The 21,807-nt window shown below is 37.2% G+C and overlaps 1 protein-coding gene and 1 long non-coding RNA gene across 2 annotated transcripts; both read left to right on the forward strand.

Moving 5' to 3' along the window:
• Positions 1-1,307: 1,307 nt before the first annotated feature.
• On the forward strand, positions 1,308-13,535 carry LOC145666323 (uncharacterized). The gene is made up of 4 exons (XR_014127715.1): positions 1,308-1,488; positions 6,831-6,940; positions 8,504-8,600; positions 11,189-13,535. It is a non-coding gene; the product is annotated as an uncharacterized LOC145666323 (long non-coding RNA).
• A 2,065-nt stretch (positions 13,536-15,600) lies between these two features.
• Positions 15,601-16,269, forward strand: LOC145667147 (uncharacterized). The gene has a single exon (XM_081734889.1). It carries the CDS (start codon positions 15,601-15,603, stop codon positions 16,267-16,269), a length of 669 nt encoding a protein of 222 aa, XP_081591015.1.
• The last annotated feature ends 5,538 nt before the right edge of the window (positions 16,270-21,807 follow it).

Genomic DNA, 21,807 nt, shown 5'->3' on the forward strand with positions numbered 1-21,807 from the left:
TAACTTAAAGAGATGGCTATTAGGCAGTGGCGTAACTAAAGGCTTGGGGGCCCTCCCGCAGATAATGTGGAATGGGGTTCCCTTCTCTACGTCCCACATCACGATTTGGGCCCCCTGATGGCTTGATACCCCCCGCGATGCGGGGCCCTTATTTACGCCCCTGCTATTAGGGGTCTATCTCTTCAGGAAGGATGAAACTTTCCAACGGTGTGCATTTTGTCCACCGAAAGGGTAGGCCCATCAACGGAAGGGTAGGGGGAAAATTTGGTTGTTTTTGGTTTCCCCTCCCTCGAAGCATTTGGGGGAGGGAAACTCTCCCCTCAAAGGAACTACAAGCATAATAAGTGGTATCAATAAAGATAAATAAATTCCTAACTAATGATACCCCGTGTATGGCCATTCTTGCGCAAGACAAATGACAGTGTTGTCAACTTCGAGAAAATATATCCTTTTTTCAAACTTCTTCTTCTTCTTTTACGGGTTGTGTACTAGAAGCACAAAGTTACCTCATTGGAATCTGTGTCCCATAGGCTTTTCAACGAGGTATGGCTTATGTCTCTGTGACGATTAGGGGTGTCAGGGTAGACCAAAATATTTCGAAAAATTCTCATAGGAAACACGTTTGGAATTTTTTCTCACTTTGTATTGAGCTTTCGCCCTTAATGTTTTTACATGATTGTATACACATGAAAAACATTTTTTCCAGCGTATGACGACAAATAAGTGTTGCCATAGTCCCACAAGCTTCGACAAATGTATTTTCTCAAATTTTCTTCTTCTTTTACGAGTTGGGTACGTGAGACATAAATTTACCTCCGCAGTCAAGCTCCGCAGCATAAACAGAATTACTTCTCCGCAAGACCACAAACAATCAAAGCAAAAAGTTTCCACGTCTACACAGGACTGCACGAGAAATACCGGACCATTCTCAAAGTAAACTCAATACCCCGATAGCACAGAAGTTTTCCGTAAACTTGCCTATTGATCGGCATAGCAAATAATGTGAAAGTGTTCATTTTGTATTTGCGGAAAATTCAATGCAAACCTGTAATGTTTGTGGCAAATGAAATATCATTTGCAATTTTTATGAAAGAGTAAATGTAATGCAACAAATTTCATACAAATGTAATTTCAAACATTCGCAACAGCAAACATTTGGCACATTTCAGAAAATTTCCTTTCACCTATCTAGTGCGCTTGACAGTTTCAATTCAAACTTGGAATGTCTTAGCAAAATAAATATTATTTTCAACTTTTATGATATAGAAATTTCATTCAGCAAATTATATACAGATGTAGTTTCAAACATTTGCAACTGCAAACTTTTGACAAATTTGCTTCAAGCTACCTACCCACAATTCAATGCGCTTGGCAGTTTCACGTAAGAGACGTCATATTTTTGTTTTGTTTTTTGTTGTGTACTCCTAGTTATTGTACGTATTGTTGTATATTGTAAATACCTTTGGCGTGTGAGTGCTGTACAAATTGGTAAGTCCACAGTAATAGTTGAATATTCTTTTATTTTGTGTAAAATAAAAATGTTACAGGAGTAGATGTGAATTATACGATGTTCGTATAGCGCTTGCTAGTGAATCGAGTCGGACCTTTCAATCTGATAGCGCGAAAGGTTTATTGGATGCAAATATTTTACTCTTTATTTTACTTACCTTTAGAAAATTTACAAGTAGAATTGATTAATTTCTTTGTGAAGAACTTAACATGAGGTGAAAACAATGATCTAATGCACAAAGTGACGTGCAGGTTTACTTTTGGCGCACCACACGAAATAATTGTTGAAAAATTGGTACTTTCATTGATCTCCTTCATATTGTCTCCTAAAAGATTACGCTGGATTATATTCGAAAATATCTCACTATGAATAGATAAAATTCAAGGGAGACACCAGAAGTAATTGTTGAAAAGTTGCAATTCTTTTTCGATTTTCATATAAATACGCCTTCGTGGTGTATGACATAAGAACTACAGTCCAAAAACACAACCAGCCTGTGCTAAATGGCCACAAAAAAGCACGAGTGTTATCTAACCGAGCCAGGGCGGTGCAATGCTGATGTGCCTGCGCGGGGTACGTTCGTAGGAAGTAGGCGCGTCAATAATCGTGCGTATACGCGTAAGCAAAGGTAGTGAAACTAAATAGGGTTTGGCAAAGATCCGAATCTGAATAGAACTTGTCATGGTTTCATAATATTATCTATTCCAGGCAACCTGATAGTAAACTCCCCCTCCCCAGTTACAAGTAAAGAAGGGGAAAGCAAGTCGACCTTCACAGGGAGGGGAGCTTTTCTATTAAAGAGAATCGTGTAAACTAAATTCGTACGTCGATTCACTCGCACCTGATGTTGAGAAAGCACTCCGGTTCCGTTTAGCTATCAATCTCGATTAACAATTACTGTTTCTAACTTTTGTCTTTAAGAAAAGCGTAGCTTATTATTTATGTACTAAAATTTTGGCTTTATTCGTATTTATTAAATTGCATTTCTAAAAATAAGAACTAATTCGTTATAAAGTTAATTTCCATTATTGTTTCATTTGAGAATCAGTATGATTTGTCTTTTCGTGTCTATTTATATATGTTGATTTTATAGAGGATTTGAAGTCAATGCAAGTAAACACTCATTAATTGCATTGACGTCCAGGTTGGGGTCCTGGTGGCTTCGTGGTAGAGCGTTCACCTCTGATGCATGTGATCACCGTTTCGATCCCAGATCGCGCCAAGTGGGCTTTGTGGTGGACAAATGTAATTTTTGTGTGTTTTCTCGGAGTTCTCCCGTTTCGTCCTACTTTCTTCTTTCCACAGTTTCATCATTCTCCTTTAGCCACCACATCATTCTCCTTTAGCCACCACATATCCGCGGCACGTAAAACCCAAAGATTTCATTTCCAACCTTCTGTTACTCCCCCTCCCCCTCAACGGTCGTCAGGACTCTTGACAACTCCTTTTTTTATGAAAATAGTCATGTAACGATTCAAAAGTCCATTTCCTCTGTTATCAATGGACTATACTTAAGACCGACGAAAGGGCCGGGCGAGGCTTGCAACCGCACAAGGAGACACATTTAGGGCATTTTAGGATTTGAGGAGCGCCAAATTTACTATAATGGTTAAGCTCCCATAATTATAATTTTGCTTGCAAAGAGTAGGCTGAGACATGGGCCTGTTCAAATTACGTGGCACCTGTATTTACTATTTTTTGTCAGGCTTTAATCAATCTAGGATTGTTTTTCTAAGTTCACCATAACAATTTTTCCGCCCTTAATAAACTCCCAATACTTCAATGTTGATTAATATTGTATGTGTGATGTTTCATCGTAAATTTAGCGCCGAGCAAAATAAAAAAAATAAAATAAAAATGCCGTAGTCTTATTTTCATCGGATCAGGTGCATGTACGTACGCAAAAAAAATATATATAAATTTTTTTTCGTGTTATTTTTAATGCATGAACAACTGTTTATAAGAGAGGAAACGAGTTTTTTTTTTTTAATTTCAGGTTCTACCAGGGTTGCCAATAGTCCCGATTCTGTCCTGACTGTACCGATTTCTGACTTATCTGTCCCACGTCCCGACCGGACACTCGTCGGGGTGCATATTGCCTCCATTTATCTATTTTCAAAGTTAATTAATATTTTACTGTTTTTTTTTTTCAAAGGAATAACTTATTGTTTTTACACGCACAATTTTATGTATAGAATCAATGTAACAAATTTGTCTTTTAGTTTGACTCATGAAAAAAATAGTTAGCAGCTCGTCTTTAATCTACAGTTATTCCCTAATTGTTTTGAGTTGATAATCCACCCGATTATGATGATAATATATTCCATGCAGCGCTAAAAATATTGTTTTGGCAATCTCTACATAAAAGCGACTGCTACCGGAGTAGCAGTAACGCTAGCGCTCATTTCAGCGGGTGGCCGCCACGCTAACTATACCGGATACCGTACGTCTGCCAAATCTGATACCAGTGTCGGCGTCTTCTGCTTCGCAATCGCATTGTTTACCTTAAGCTGTACTGTGCAGTTTTATTCTGTTCTTCGACGTACTGTATTTTTTACATACTATGATCGATGATGATGAAGATATCATCAATAATGGACCATATACATTGAAATTTCGGAAGGAAGAGGGGCTCCAAAACGGATTTTCTCTTAAGAAAAGTTGGCAACTCTGGGTTCTGCAGTTATCATTCTTATCCTATGTTCATACCTATTGTACTTGGTTTTCGATTGTATATTATGAAATTATTGTATCAATACAGTAAACACCCACTTAATTACTAACCCTGCCATCACTTGCCATTCCAACACCATGTCACAACCCCAAATGCCAAAAGAAAATGAACAATACAACTTTCAATAAAATGTTCATTGTATTAACAAATGTGTTACTTTCGTCACTAATACAGGTAAATGTATTTAAGTGTTTTAAAATATCTAGTGTTATTATGAAAGTTACAATTTACCTACTATTTAGACATACTTAGATACACTCTATACCTCCGTGTGCGGAGGCTGATGGTAGCAGACGGAACAATAACTGCACTTTTTTTGCACATGCTCTTGAGCGTGGTTGGGGGAAAAAACTTCTTTTTCCTATCAGGTTATGTGGAATAGAGAATAGTAACGCTCCACATATAAACATAATATACAGCTTCTGTACACTGTGCAGAAATACACAGCCGCGCCTGTGGAAAATAACATGTAATAGAGTCATCTTTCATATGCACTCAGTTATTTTATCGGGTGACGTGGTGGCTCAGTGGTAGAGCGTTCACCTATGGTGGTTGGGGTCCCTGGTTCGATCCAGCTCGCGCCGTGTGGACTGTGGTGGACAAACACCGTGCTCGTAGGTTTTCTTGGTGTTTTTCCGTTTCCTCTCACATTCTTCGTTCCACCATTTCACTCACCTCTCATCACCGTCTTTAGCCTAACCGGCATAAACGTGGGACGTAAAACTTACAGATTTCATTTCAGTTTTGACAGTTATTTTAACCATCGTAAAGCACTTCCATCTTATCCATCAAAAGTGTAATAGAAGGCCTTTAGGTGGAATAGGTGTTTGAAAGGAATAGGCTTAAATGTTGATGATGCGTGCTGGTGGGTAGGCAGTGTTTCAGAAAAACAAATCCGGGGGTTATTTAAAATGAAATGAAATATTTAGTTTTACGTCCCGTGGTTATGCCTTGTAGGCTAAATGAGACTGTGATGATGATGAATGAAATGGTGGAATGAAGAAAGTAGGATGAAACGGGTAAACTTCGAGAAAACCCACGCACACGGTGTTTGTTCACCACGAAGCCCACTTGGCGCAAGCTGGGATGGAACTAGGAACCCCACGCACCAGAGATGAACATTCTACGACTGAGCCACCGCGGCGTATTTAAAGGTCACGGGGGAGGTAACTTTGGAAACCAAAGTTCAATAATTATATATCTGATGGTTATAAATTTTGCTCGTTCTCGAACGTACTAAAGGTCAAATTTGTATTGTTTCTTGTTTCGAATACTAAAAAATAATCGTATCATATCAAATATTCTTACATTCTTTGCGAATTCCTCAGGGGTCTCCATCACCAGTAAATGTCATCATAGGCGTATGCCACAGTAACTACAAAACATTGGTGGTTTACAAGAGTGTAGTCTAAAATATATCATTAATGTAGCCCTCTGTGCGCGCTGATTTCCGTAACTTCGTATTCAAAATTCGATCAACAAAATTATTTGTATAGCTGCTACGAGCTCTTTTTTTCTAGTGGAAGATCGATGTTGTGGTTGAAGTATTGTTTACCTGTTTGAAAATTTAAGAGCTTACTAGAGATAACAGCAAGAAACGTAGTTACACTTGGAAATTGGTGTTAAGGGTGGCTTGATATTAAAATCAAGATGGTGACTTTTTGAAAATTCCATAGTTCAATTTTATATGATACATCCAAATCAAATTCAAATCAATTGATTCAATATGTTGATTTCTGACATTTTCGAAATGTTACGGTATCCACTCCAGCGGTTATTCTATGCATTCTTGTTTAATGCTTTCCCGCCCTTTTGCATTCAAGACAGCGGCGTAAGAGGAAGTCCGACTCTAATAATTTTCGATTTTATGGTGTAATTAGATAAACTATATTCAATCGCATTGCAATTATTCTTAAAACAAGGAATTCTCTGTAAACAAAATATCGACTGCATTAAAAGCTTGTAGCTATATCGTTGTTAGCAGGAATTTGTTTTAAAATAATCCTACAAATAGCCATAATACATAGAAAATAAATCATTTTTAAGTTAACGGCTTAATGTATCCGAAATCAATTAAAAACAAGCAGTATATTAATAGCACAAAAAAAGCTACAACGAAGTTATAACCAGTTTCTCGAATGGCTTTATCCGGAAAGCCGATCCGTACAATTTTGGTCTCATTTTCTGCTTGTTACCCTTTATAACGTCGTCTCACATAAATCATGAACAGTTTGAAGACTGGATTGCAGGTTAGGAACAATTCATATAGCTATCCAATGCATTTAAACTGGCGGGAAAATTTTTCCGGGCTCCATAGCTCTTAATCCGGAAAGTCAATCAGGACGATTTGAGTGTTTTCTTCCTCTCGTAACCCGTGAAACGTAGTCTTCATGTACTGTAGCATCATGTACTTCTGTGCTGCGATTAATTTTGTTTTTCTTTCTTTTTCATGTGTTCTTTTTTGGGTAGGATGGTTTTATTTGTTAGGTATTTCCATCAAATGTTATGACATCTTATTTTCCTTTCGGAAGATTAAATGTAATTTTAAGTAGATGACTTTGACACACGCCTGCATTTTTTTTCCAGCTACGAATTCTGGTATCACAAGGAGGCACGGATGAGGAAAGTTTGCAGCGATTGCTTAGCGTTGCAGTTTTAATCGTTTAAAAACACTGAATTATGCAAAATAATCCACGGTTAGTACTAGTTACATCTATATATATAAAAGAGAACGCAAAATCCTTTGTTACCTCATCACGCTAATACGGCTGAACCAATTTCTTTTATTTTTGGGGGGTTATTAGGATTTGGACCCTAGATGGTTTTTATCATATCACTTTAATTTTTAATTACCAGTGTCTTGAGATAATTGACCATTCAAGTGTCCATAACGTACAAATCCTTTGTTAGTTCATCATAGGTAAAAATAAACGTATTTATATGCAACCCGCATGACCGTGCAACTCGGCGGGTTAACATAAATGACAGGCGATATAATGTTAACATTTACTGCAATCTACTATGGTTTTTATCATATCACTTAGCGAAAACTTCCGGGGTGACCGCAGCGAAGCGGGGCGGGTTAACATAAATGACAGGCGATATAATGTTAACATTTACTGCAATCTTCTATGGTTTTTATCATATCACTTGAAAGCGAAAAAGTAAAAATTATCTAAGTAACAAAGTTTATTGCGTTCCGGGGTGACCGCAGCGAAGCGGGGTGAACGCTGCTAGTATATTTTAATATAAGGTGTATGAAAATTCGGTATGGATAAAAGTACGTAGTTTGAGTTAAATTTATAGTGTACATATTCGTTATAAATATTAAGTATTGGAATTTGAAAAATGCGCGGATTTGTGTCGTGTGACATTGACTTTTTTTAAAAAAAGGTAATATAGAATTAGTTTTTAGTTAAGTGAATAATGATAGTTTTTTACGACTTCGCACAATAAACCATAAACGTAATTTGTGTTCATATTGTAAAAATAAAGTGCGGAATTCTAATAAAAGAAACGGACCAGAATATATTAAATTGCACCGTACGTTCCAAATGTGAGAACTTGAATTTGGATTTTTTCGTAATGCACACCATGGGCCATAATATAAACATTTTCTTCGGTTTTGGATGGTAAATGTAATGTTTTTAGGTTTGATACCCTGAGAGAATCCTACCACTCAATCAGAAACGGCGGATAAAAGGAGCTTATAGTATTGAATGCTTTTCGTTTCTGATTAAATACTTTTAGTTTCTGCCCATCCAAGTGTAATGAGGCAAACTGCTCAATCGAGGCCTTTTAAAAATGAAAATAGGTATATTTCTCGTGGTTTGTTTCTAGTGTTTTGTTTTAATGAATGCATTTGATAACATTTATCCTATTGCACTTTGTTGTACGTTTACTTTGGAACGCAAGATATTTTATAGAGGATACTGTTGTTGCAGTGTGCGAAGCCACTAAAAGTGACGAGTCTAGGAGAAAAAAAAAGCTTTTTTTCAATTTTTATACAATTCGAAATTGAAAGTGACCGAAGTTGAGCCATCTTTCGATATGTAGGTTTTTTGGTATTGAATATAAAAGCAATCCTAGTAACGCTCACTTTGGCCTTCTTATCCAGCTAGACTCTGCATTTGACAACTGCTGTGGTATTTGAAAAGTGTCGGACAAGGCAACCACTATGTTCAAATAAAGTGTGTAAAAATTAGAATAAACCATTTGATGTTTAATATTTTCATCAAAAATATTCTTTTTCAATGCAGATGCTGTTATGAAATCACATCCCAACACAACCCAAGCTTCAATAAAGAAATACATACAAGGATTTGTGAATCAAGCCAAAACGAGGTTAACTCGAAGGTGAGTAACAATTTTACGTTCGTTCGTACTCAGGAACTTTTACGGTAAGCATTGGATAGCAAAACTAACGGAATATTTGATAGATAGAATAATGAGCTAGGTTCGTTTTCTGTAGCCACGTTGTAAGGATGGGTATAGGTAGGCAAAAGATGTAGAAAATAAAGGAATACATTCCACTACGCTGCAGAAGCAACGCAAGAAGCAAGCATATGCGTAGAACTAAAGCAGGTAGCAAAGTACACAGGAACACAAAGAAGAACGAACAGAGATTGCATATGGCGTGGTGTGTATGCTCCTTCAGCCTTGCCAGATCGGCCACACTTCAAATACGTGGTAGCATTATGGATAGTGTCTCAATTCAAAATGAAGGATGTTTCTATTTATAGATAAAAATGTTTCATTATAGTAACATTTTTTTCGAACCTATTACTTTGACATGTTGAACATTTTGTTGATGTTTATACTAAACAAAATCCAAGTAATATAAAACAGGTCATTGTAATAGGGTCAGGGAAAACAATAAACAACTTAGTAACTTTTATTCATGATCACAAACCATCCTTAAATCTTGATTCAGGCAAATGCTGCTACGTACACTAAGTCTAGTCAATGCTGCAACAATGACGTTACATAGACACCCCGCCGCCATATGCACTCTGTTTGTTCTCCTTTGTTTCCTGTTCACTGCTAGTTGCTTTAGTTCTTTCTTCGTGGGTTTTATTCGCTTTTGTTTCTTAGTAGTATGTACTCGTTTTTGTTTTAATAATATTTTGCCTTGTATCTTTGCTAGCTCGCCACAATAGAAGGAATTTGCTTATTTTTCCATATCATGTGGTAGCTATTTTCTCATGAGAGTATATATGAGTCGGTTACCAATTGGTTATTAATTTGAATCATTTTCTCGTGTGCCTTTGCATCTAACGACGGTGTATTCTGTTAAACCATGTGTGGAAATAAAATTATGCTAAAACAATTATGTTTACAAAGAATCTTCAGTTTTGCATGGTGTACATTTTCTATGACGAAAGAGGACGTCGGGTACATATAGGGCCAAGCCACATTTTCCGACTTCCCAGATAATACGTTTTAAAAATTTAGAGCAGTTATGACCAACGTCTTGGGATTACGGAGTAGGAGATTACAAATTCCGAAACGTCGAAGGTCACAGGAGCCATTCAATTTTCAGGAACTTCTTTATATATTTCATCATTTTTCAAGACCGCTTTGGTATTTGTGGTAATAAAACAAACATTTTAGGAGATTCGGGGATATATACATTATCCCAAAACACCCTAAAAACATAGGTGCTATAGTTGAAAAAAAGAGAAATAAAGTAATGCTCTCCAAGACAATACAAAAATGAAAAATGTTTAAAGCGAATAGTGTCCCTCACGAAACGTTAAGAAAAATTTTTGTTTTCGAAAACGTTCAAAAAAAGCATGATGTCTTTAAAAACTGAAAGCTATATTGTTCCTTATGAAAGGCTAAGAAAATTGCTTGCTCGATTATTCACCAAATCAGGAATCATTTTTAAAAATCGGGTACCGAAGTTCATAGTGCGCCTTACAATTCGAGTCTTGTGAGGCAGCAATTCAACTCTGCTTGTTTTTGTTCTATAATCCCTGCAATAATTAGCATTAAAGTAAATGATTTTAATGTACAACATACATGTCATCATGAACCAAAAGTACAACTGAAGTCTTATTATCTTTAGAAAATTTGACATACAACGTTTGTATATTTAAAATCACAAATTGGGGTAACAAAGAATTTCGAGGGTCCCATGTGCTAGCTTCAGTTGTATGAGGATTCCAAAGTCTCATGGCCATTGAATCACAATTCAATGATATAAAATCGCAGGCCGAACTGTTGAACTTAAACGAAATTTGGTGCGAAGGTGTGTCTTGAAGAGCAAGTTATGGAGAAAAAGAAAATTTTGGCCAGGTCGCCATCTTCAATGGGATAGGGCCGCCAGTCAATATACCGATTAGAAAGTGCCTAGCGCGAACCACTAAGGCTGGAGAAGCGGAATTTGCTATCATGGTATATCATGAACAGTAGTTTGCGGAAAATTACGAAGTATTAAACAATTCGCAATCTTGAATTGATGACCACCGAAAGTGGATCATTAAGTGAAGGTTACGTTAAAAACACGATCCAAAATAGCGGGAAAACGTATATGAAAGAGCTGCACAGGCTGAAGCGCTGGAGCTAGAGAAACGAAATTTGCTCTGATGATTGTATCATGAAGAGTAGTTTATGAAACAATTGCGAAATTTTCAAAACGATACCGTTTTTAATGGAAAATGAGCACCAAGTATCGGAAGCAAAATTAAATCATCGGAAGCAATACAACGTTGGTGATTTATTCTGCTACCTGTTCAGGGAATTATGCACTTCACGTTGTGTTCCCATATCATTGCTGCAACAGAGGATAGTTTTTTTCTTCAATGTCACTTGGCACTGTAGCATCCGTGGTCCTCAGATATTTCCTTGTCAATACGTGAGGAATTGACTCTCGTCTTAATATCATGTTGACAATCGAATGTTATAGCACAAATGCATGATTCTTTGAATTTTCATTTCAGAGAAGGCAGAAGCAGTACTCCAGTTTCCTTGGATGAGAGCAGAAACACTACTCGAGTTTCAATGGATGAGAGCGGAAGAGCTACTCGAGTTTCATTTGAGGAAAGCGGAAGCACTATTCGAGTTACTCTGGATGAGAGAGCATCCTCATCTGGAGGTGGCACTCACAGTAGCACACAGTCTCAGTTTCCAACGGAAGAACAGTGATGGCGAAAAGTGGTGATGTCTGTTTTGAGTTTGTAGTTTTCGTTGGGTGCTATGTTGAAGGAAAGTTGCACATAATGAAGTGAGAGTTGTTTAGCTTGCATGCGTATGAAACAAGATCTATAACTAAACTTAAGACTTTGTTCATATATGGTTGATCCGCATGGTGATAAGTCTGCTTTGTGGATTTAGTTTTTGTTGGGTGCTAATTTTGAAGGAGAGTTACACATAAAGTGAGAGTCGTTTAGCTTGTATGCGTAACGGAAGAACAGTGATTATTTGTAACTATTTATAAGAAATAATCCGAACAACTTAAGACTTGTTTATATATGGTTGAAACCGCACACGGTTGATAGATCTGCTTTGTACATTTAGTTTTTGTTAGGTGGTAATCAAGGAAAGTTACTGATAATGAAAAGAGAGTTGTTTAGCTTGTATGCATATGAAACAAGAGTTAATGTTTACCATCGGGGTAGTTATCAACAAAGATGCATTGTACATAGTTTCCAGTAATATAATTGTTTTGTTCATCCACGAGATAAGTTGCAGCATCTGTGCTGTAGGTAGTCTGCTATATTATGAATTGAAAAATCGGCATCATTCAAATACCACATTCACTATGCTTTATATATATATATATATATACAAACTCTTATTACTTCCGTGAAATTCATATAATTATATTAAATTTTGATAAAATGGTCGTATGGTATTTTGTGGGCTGGTCAATAGTATTGGCAGAGAACTTGATTTATAAACTTGGTATGAGAACTTGGTATGACTCAAGCAGCTTGTAACTTCTAAGAAAAGCTACCCCCAAAAATATTTACCTGTTTTTCGAAATAAAGTAATTAGCATGAAAAGGGTGTAAAATGTGAAGTATTTTTATAATTGAGTATGTGGGGAAACTGCATAGTACGAATGGATTTTTAGGTATATTGTACTCACCCCACGGACCTGGGTTTTGACAGCATCGACCAAAGCATAAGACCGGCAAATAATGGTTAAAAACCGCAATGGAGTGTTTTATAGTTTGTGACCTCAGTTCCAGATAAAAAAACTGAGAAATGGAGAATTTTAACATGTAGCAAAATATTTCTCACCAGAAAACTCCAACTTCCTACCTCAAATCGCCTCCGAATTTGCACCAAGCATGGCGAGCATATATAAAACACAACCGGATGTTTTTGTTTCTCAATATAAGATAATATTCAGCTGAAGTAACTGATTGCAAATAAGAATTTTGAAAATGAATCCTGTATCGTGCAGATGCTATGCAACCAGTTTGTGTGGGTGATGACTGGGTCGCTTATCGATCAAGTGTATGTGTATACGCCAGATATTAACACGTTTGTTTCTGGATGCATGTTCCGATAGTTCGGGGGAAAAGCTTCCGGGTGTGTTCTATCTGTGCTTGATGCGAAATCAGGTTGATTCGAGATAGGAAGAACGCAGAGATCGAAATTTGGATATTTTCTTCCATTTTCACACAATTTTCAAACTGAAAAAAAAGTGTTGGGAAGCGTTGTGAATACGCTTCAGATATTGGCATCTGATACTAAGTATTATTATATATACACAACTTGCTTTTCTCAACTTTATTTCTGTAAAACAGTTTTTGTTAATCTCCTTACGCATTCTGTAATATGATCACTGAGTATTGTTATAGTTTGTATAGTACATTGTCATTCTAAAGTCAAAATCAAGCAATAAATATATAATGCCCTTTATTTACCGTATAGTATTTTTTAATGTTTCATTCTAATCTTCTTATAGTTATTTTTATCTGCTTGTTCTCACACATTCTAATACGGTTGTGCCATTACCATGATTTTTACTGGTTTTTTTTTTCGATATGACAATTTAGAAAAGTCTTAATCCTTTGTTCTTGGAGCCATCTGGATGCCGCCATGTTTGTTTATGCATTTGGAAGTGTCTGTTTTCCCTTGTGCATTATCTTCGAGTATAATGTGTTGTTATTGGATAATTTGTCGTCAATTGCTACTTTGCTGAGTGATTGTGCAGCCGACTTTGTAAAATTTTGGATTAAAATGTACAGGCCAAATTCGTTGAAAGGTCAAATTTATTAGATTTGTTTCAATGACTCGCCTTTAAGTCGAAATCTTCCTACGAGGAACCAGAGAAACTTACCGTGTCCATTACAAGAGTAAGTGATGGAATAGACGTTGATGTAACCTTCAGAAATATTCAGGTTTAGGCGTTTTCTATATTTTTTAAGTATTTATGTATACACATATATAAATTAAATGACGTTAAAATAGTCGTTAATAAGTTACTTCTAATTTTATGAACAAGAAAAGTGCAGCTGGAAGGTAGCAAACTACCTTCTATATTTGATCTCTTCAAAAGGATGTGGGCTGATAAGGATCATTTTTCGCCCATCGAACACCGGAAAAATGTAAAGTGTCTATAGAGGCTAGATACATTCTGTTCTCTCATAGGTCGAAAGACACACAACCAAAGTAAATTGATCCTCATATCAAAGCTTATACAGCGTTATATTATTGCGAGTCTGGTTTATTTAGGTTCATCGAATCCTTCTTACTACAAGCCTATGTCAACTACAGAAACATTGTCAAAATGACGCAAAACTACCTCTTTTTGGGCACTAATTTCTATGACTTATTTTCTTTCTCACATATCTATTATATTCACATACAAACATATCTTCCAATATACAGACATTGCAAACTTGTCTGAATCGGACTCTTCATTTTTCCGGTATTCGATGGGCGAAAAATGACCCTTATCAGCCCATCTCGTTTGATTTTTTCATATAGTTGTACCAGTTTCAAGACAATTAAATTTTGATTAAGATATGTAGAAAAATTCTGAAACTGGTGAGGTACAAGTCAGAATATAAACTGCTTGGGATTTAAAGACTATTAAAGCATACGAAACACAATGTCTCATTCCGATTACATTTAGGCAGAGCCTGGAAATAATGAAAAACATCTTCTAAACGTCACAGGTGATTACTCCATGAATGCGACCGGAATGGTAGATTGTGTTTTCTGTTTTAATAATATTAAATCGCAAGCAGTTAATATTTTGACTTATACCTCGATCACTAGTTTCAGAATTTTGATACATATTTTAGCCTTATACCAGATTTGCAACAAAGAATACTTTCTAAATTTGCTACAAACATTACCTTCTAAATTTGCGACAAACATTACCTTCTCAATTTGCTACAAACATTACCTTCTAAATTTGCTACAAACATTACCTTCTAAATTTGCTACAAACATTACCTTATAAATTTGCACCAAATATAACTTTATAAATTTGCAGCAAACATTACCTGATACATTTGCAGCAAACATGATCTTGCGATCGTGAAAACACTTTCTGCAATGTTGCTGCAAACCTTTTAATATTTTCACCAAATTTATCAGCTCATTTTCGGAAATTTTGTGAAAGAACATTTGCACAAAATATTTGCAGCAAAGTCCTGGCAAACTTTCTTGCTGTGCAAAGTCGCAAACATTTCGTTTGTATTGGCAGATGTTTTCGTTTTCTGAGGCAACTTTGCTGCAAACTCAGCCAGCGTCAACTTCGTTATTTGCATTGAACTTTCGGCAAATTTTCTCATTTGAAACGGCAAGTTTTTTGCAAACTTTTTAGTTTGCCTCTGCAAATTTTTAAACATTTTTAAAAACTTTTCTGTGCTATCTGGGTATCAATCTCACTGACAAGCCTTTAGACTAGGCCACTTCCTCATTACTAAGGAAAGGGCTGAACTTTACTCCAGTTCTCAGGACCATACCAATAGCAGATATAATCTCCAGCATTGAACAAGCATTACAGCCTTTACCAATAGAAGAAGCAGAAGAAATCCGCCAAGACATATGTTTGGCCCTAAAAAAGGCCAGATTGCCAAAACCCAACATCACAAAAGAAGAAAGAATAGCATTTAAGAAACTTCATCAAGATGCCAGCACCACCGTAGTGCCAGTGGACAAATGCAACGCCACCCACTGAAGTCTACAAGAAGATGTCGAATTTACTCAACGACTCGGTCTATAGACAACTCAAGAAAGATCCCACCTCCAGTATAGATCGTAGAATTACTACCTTTCTGAAGAAAACCAACATACCAGAAGAAATACGCAAGACAATTACGCCACATAATTGCCAATCACCGAGAATGTAAGGACTGCCGAAAGTACTCAAGATTGGCATTCCAATGAGACCCATTGTTAGTGCGATTGGAAGCCCAACTTACCGTCTGGCTAAGTACCTCACCTCTTTTCTTCAACCGCTAGTAGGACAGTGTGAACACCACGTCAAGAACTCATATGAATTCGTGGAAATATTGAAGACCATTGGCATCTCTCCAAACGACATCCTAGTCTGTTTTGATGTGATCTCTCATTTTACCAGAGTTCCAGTGCAAGACACATTACATTTACTCAGTGAGCACTTCCCGCCTCAGATTGTTGATTTATTCAAGATCACATTAACTTCCACATATTTCCTTTTCGACGGACAGTACTATGAACAAACGGACGACGTTGCCATGGGATCACCTCTCTCACCAGCAGTGACAAACTTTTTCATGAAAAGCTTCGAGCAGAAAGCACTAGAATCAACACCATTAAAGCCATCTTTTTTCTATAGATATGTTGATACCTTTGTCATCTGGCCTCATGGAAGAAATGCACTGCAATCTTTCCTTAAATTTCTTAACAATCGACACAGCAACACCAAGTTTACTATAGAAATAGAAACAGAAGGCTGCATACCACTTCTAGACATCCTCATTCATCGCAAACCTGATGGAAGTCTGGGCCACAGTGTTTACAGAAAACCTACGCACACTGGCCTTTATCTTAATGAAAACAGCTTAGAGTAACACAGTCATCAGCACGCTTGCGCTTAGAGCAAAAGCCATCTCGGAATAAGAAAGCTTGTCTAGTGAACTTGCACATCTCAAGAAATCCTTACTGCAGAATGAATATAAGGAAGATGACTTTCGATTGGTCCTAAAACAAAGGACCTTTTCCAGTAAAAAGACCCAACAGAATTTGAAGACCCAGTCAACATCGCAGTCCTACCTTACACTGGGAAACTTTTTTTCTGGAAAAATTGCAAGAATCATGAAGAGACAGAACATCAAAACCATACACAGACCGCCATCAAATATCAAAAACCTACTCCGTGCAGTTAAAGACGATTTGGGTCTCAAAACGCCAAGAGTATACTGCATTCCCTGCAAATGTGGGAAAACTTACATAGGACAAACAGGATTAACAATAGAACATCGATGCAAAAAGCGGGAGAGATACATCAAGCTGTTTTGTCCGGAGAAATCAGCCCTGGAAGAACCTAGTATAACGGAAGGACATAGAATTTTATTCTCAGACACTAAAAATTATTTCGAAGAGCTCAAACCACTGGGATAGGATAATTAAAGAATCTCTTACCATACTACAAGAACCCAACAATATCAACAGGGATACAGGATTTCAACTCACCAAGACATGGACACCAGTCATAAAGAAAGCATATATGAATACGACCAATCACCGTCAAGCTATACACCATCCAATCAGAGACAAGGATTCTTACCCCCTTACCTCTCCTATATATAGTACACACGAACTGGTTTCTAAACAAGATAGTGAGGAGAGGCGGATTCTATATCGCTTCACTCCGCTCAAATAGATCAAACCCAACATACAACGGCGTGAACAACTGTATGCTCCTGCCCTTCGAAGAAAAGAAAGAAGACAGTGCTTTGTGATGTTGTTGAGCCTTACTCCCACACTAAGAAGATAGTGCAGTGCGTTGAAACTCGTCGATCATTGCTTCCGCCGAAATTCAGCTCCAAGTGCTATATTGACCCTGTCACCCTCCCCCCAAATGCGTGTTTCTCGTGGAAAAGAGACAGATCGAGCCGTAGTGGCCCCTTAGATAACCAAGATTCGCACTGGTATCCTCGTTATACGGCCTTTGGCGACAGTCGTTGGCGTAGATCTATTCTTCCCTTCCTCGGGAACTCACAGTCTCACTCGCAGACACGCAATAAAAAGTCTGACTTTTTCCAGGACTATCCCACACCACACCACAACAAAATCATACTACAACAATGCACATATACACACACTACTATGGGTAGAGGCCGATCCAATAGAAGCCAATCAAGAAGATCCCCATCACCACAATTGGAAGCACAAACCATGGATGGCCAGCAGCTCTCTGATGATGGGCCATCAAGAACACCTTCGCCTACACCGCAGGAAGCGTTGTTTCCTACAGAGGACGCGCTTATTCCCTTCTTAAGGATATACACCGCTGGTAAAGAAAGAAAAAAATGAAATGAAATCTTTGAGTTTTACGTCCCACGGTTATGCCGGTTAGGCTAAAGAAGACGGTGATGATGTGTAATGAATGAAATGGTGGAATGAAGAAAGTGGGAGGAAACGGGAGAACCGCGAGAAAACCCACGCACACAGTGTTTGTCCACCACAAAGGGTAAAGAAAGATACATCCAAAAACAGATAGATGTCTTAGCAGAAAACATCCAGCGAATAATCGAAAAAGAAACAAATACAGAAATAGAATTCACAATTAGAAACACCAGAATCCACAAAGACGACACCCCCCTTCATTCACAACCCAGAAGATTCTCTGCTTTTCCACCAAACATTCAACCCGATAGCTTCAGAACTTACAGCGAGAACACCTTTCAATGGGAAAGAGTAGACACCACAAGAAAAAGGAAATCAAAGAACACAAAACAAGAAGAACCAAAGAAGGACATAAAACACCCACCCACAGGAAACACAGCAAACCAGACAGACTATACATACACCACAAAGAACACCAAAACAAACAAAGAAAAACAAATCACCCATCCAGAAAATGATACATTAAACAAGAAGCAGCGCCGTAACAACCCCACCTTCACATGCGTCGTTAAAGGAGTAGACAAACAACACTCCATTGTCGCAATAAAAGAAGAACTCAAAAAGCAAGATATTGACATCACAAACGTTACCAGAATACACGGGAAAGATTGTCCGCTACCACCCGATCCCCTTCTGCCGAAACAAACGAGTGTGCTTCCGAAGCGGAAACATCCACGCTGAAGTCTGTAACCAACCACCGAGACCAAATTTCTGCGCTACCTGCAGAAAACAGGGTAACCGCACCGGCCACAATAGATGCCTACAACGACCAAGAGCAGATCACACAACCCCGTTTAACAAACTCCCAAACATCATCAAACACAAACCAAAAGTATCTCCATCCACCGAGTACGGCCCTGCTCAGGTCCAGGAAACTTTAGAAAGCCAGTCTGCCTCACAGAAGAACGAGAAGACGAAGAAAAGCAGCAACCAATCACAGAGCAGCACCAAAAATCAAAACAACCAATAGAAGAGCAGATAGCAACAGCCATACAACAAGCGAAGCAAGAAATCCTCAACTTCATTTCTTATGTTCTAACATCTACCACCGCACATATAAAACATCCAGTCTTATTCAAAGCAATAAAAAATGCATCCCAAGAAATAATGTCAGCAAACTTCAACGTCATCACTTCTACTCATGGAGACATATACATCACACAAAGCCCACACAAACAAACCAAGGACCCAACAAAGAAGAATACAAAAAAAAAGAAGAAAACGTAAGTCAACAGACCCTGCCAAAATATACAGAAAGGATACAAATACACAAAAAGAACCTAACTTTACTCCGTGCCATGAGACATCATCCTTCCTTGCATTCACTCATACAGCTGACACAAGACACCCTATGCAAGATCACTAACCAAACAAAATCTCACATACCACCAGACAACGAAAAAAAAAAAAAATCCCAAACAAAGAAGAACACGGAAAGCTGGTACCCAACTGCTCTCTCTCTGCCTCCCCCCAAAACAAAAACTACAGAACAAAAGAAATACCGACCTACAAAACAAAATGTAATAATCTATTCACTGGACAAAGTAGCCGTAGGCTAGACGTCCCACCTCCTCTTCGCCACGAAGGGAAGGTAAACCGACGAGTTTTCATTTCATTTCAACATAATCGCCCTGAAGACGAGAACGATGTCAGTTCTTGAAATGTCGGCTCTATCGTTGGACTTCACCTGGCTGATATCACGAGAACATCTCTATAATATTCGCCCCCAGGAAAGCTTCAATTCTTATTTCACAATAGTTACTGTAATAGTAGAGACAAAAGATAGTAGATTGTGCCCAAGCGTCAAAAAATAGAAAATACTATTGCTTAGCAGTGTTCGTAGGTTTCTTTAAGAAAATTTCTCTCGACTGACACAAACTTTTCCCTTTTCTTATGAATTTTCCCTAGTGTTTTGAGTGTCCAATACCTGTGACAGAAGATATGTAGTAAGCTTAATTTAACTATATTAAAGGAACTACCGTACGAAATACAAGTTTTATTCATTTGCTACTTTTTCGTTTATTTTTGATGCATTTTTTAAAAATATACACCGAAATACACCAAGCCAACAAAATGAAATAAAATGAAATCTTTCGGTTCAACGTCCTACGATTATGCCTTTATGCTAAGGGAGACGATGATTAAAGCAAGTCAATGGAAGAATGAGAAAGTGGGAAGAAATGGAAGTACTTCGAGAAAATTCACGGACACGATGTTGTTTGCCACAAGCTTACTTGGCTGGGGATGTAAAAAAGGGACCGCACGTACCAGAGGTAAGCGCTCTACCACTAAGCAACAGTGAAACCAACAATGGTTGCAAATTATGCTACTTTCAGCACACACAATCTATTGCTATTTTATTGGTTTACTTCTGAAGAACAAAGAAAAATTTAAGCATTGATATTAGTCAATCACTAGGCTAGATATTTTCCCTGGATTTTTCACGTTTTATCGAAAAATTCCCTTTTTTTCCTTTTTGTTAAATTTACCTATGAAATTTCCCTAGATTAGGGAAATTTCCCTCAAATTACGAACACTGTTGCTTAGAAGTACAACCTAGCATATAACGAAGTAGGAAAATCTAAGGCATACGCGTATTTAAGGTGGATCACCACCTGGAAGTCAGTACATATTTTAGCTCATTCCCTTAACTACTACGCAATGAAACGTTACATATTATAAATATTGCACTATAAGATAAAGTTATGTTTCAGCTACAACACAAGACACTGATTCATATGGTTGTGTCTTCTGATATCGAAAAAGTTAACAAATTAAAGAAAATATTTGATTTCGTTTGACAATGAGCACACAAGATGGCACTTGCTGTTAGATCTTACTAGAAGTGCTTTGTTTCATGAAATGTTTATTTGTGTGAGTAAAGTATTTTAAAGTAACAATCTTATTACGACATAGCTATATTGTTTGACCTTTTTTGTGTTATGTTTCATATTTTATTTAAATATTAATTTACATTTAAGGAAATAGATTTTGAGACGAAACTTACGCAGAACGCCATAATTTGCCGAATTTGTACGTTTACTGTAGTAGTCACAATAAGAAAATTCCTGGACTCTAGCGTTGCAGTTCGAGAAGAGGAATCGCGGTAAGTTTCGCAAAATAATTTATCCAGTAAGTATCGAAGCAGAATTCCATGATTACTCCCTTTATTATCTGACATCAGTATACACCAACTCTATCTGGCAATGTCGCACTATTCAAGCAGCGTTTAGCATAGCACCGAGAACACCTACTGATCCACCTTAAAACAAAGTAAGTGAAACAATTCAAGGTAGCACTTAATTGTTTTCTACAACGAGTCTTCAATTGTTGCTGTTGCTTATTGATTTGTTCTCGTATTAAGATTTTTCGATTAAAATAATTAATCGTGTTTTTAAGTTTAAAAAAAAATAACTTAGAGGGGAAGGAAAAAGATAAAAGAAAATAGGTGAGGTAGTTTACTTAAGTCAAACATTAAAAAAAAACTGAATTAATTGTTTAATTATTTTAAATGATAAATCGAAATTCCAAAGTCCATGAATCTTAACTTAAGGAATGCTGAAATATGGATATCTTATTACGGGAAGTCCGACTTGGAAGGGAGTGAAATAGGGGTTGCTACTATTATAAAGAGGTCAATATCTCGGAATCCTCGTACAGACATGAAATTTGATATTTTGATGAGCACTTCGTAGATTTGTATGGCTAAATGCCTCTCCAAATAGGCTAGATTTAGCCAAAAATAGGCTAAATTGGCATCTCTGCTTAAATATTTCATATCATTTTAAAATTATTTTTAATGAAAATTTGATTTTTTTTAAGCAGAAATGCCAATTTAGCCTATTTTTGGCTAAATCTAGCCTATTTGGAGAGGCATTTTTAGCCATACAAATCTACGAAGTGCTCATAGCCTTAACTCTCCGTGGTCAGTCTGGGGTCTGACAGACCCCAGATAAATTAATTTTTAATCTGATTCTTTT

This window comes from Thermobia domestica, chromosome 12 (genome assembly GCF_964235325.1).
Source record: "Thermobia domestica chromosome 12, izTheDome1.hap1.1, whole genome shotgun sequence".
Lineage (NCBI taxonomy): Eukaryota > Metazoa > Arthropoda > Insecta > Zygentoma > Lepismatidae > Thermobia > Thermobia domestica.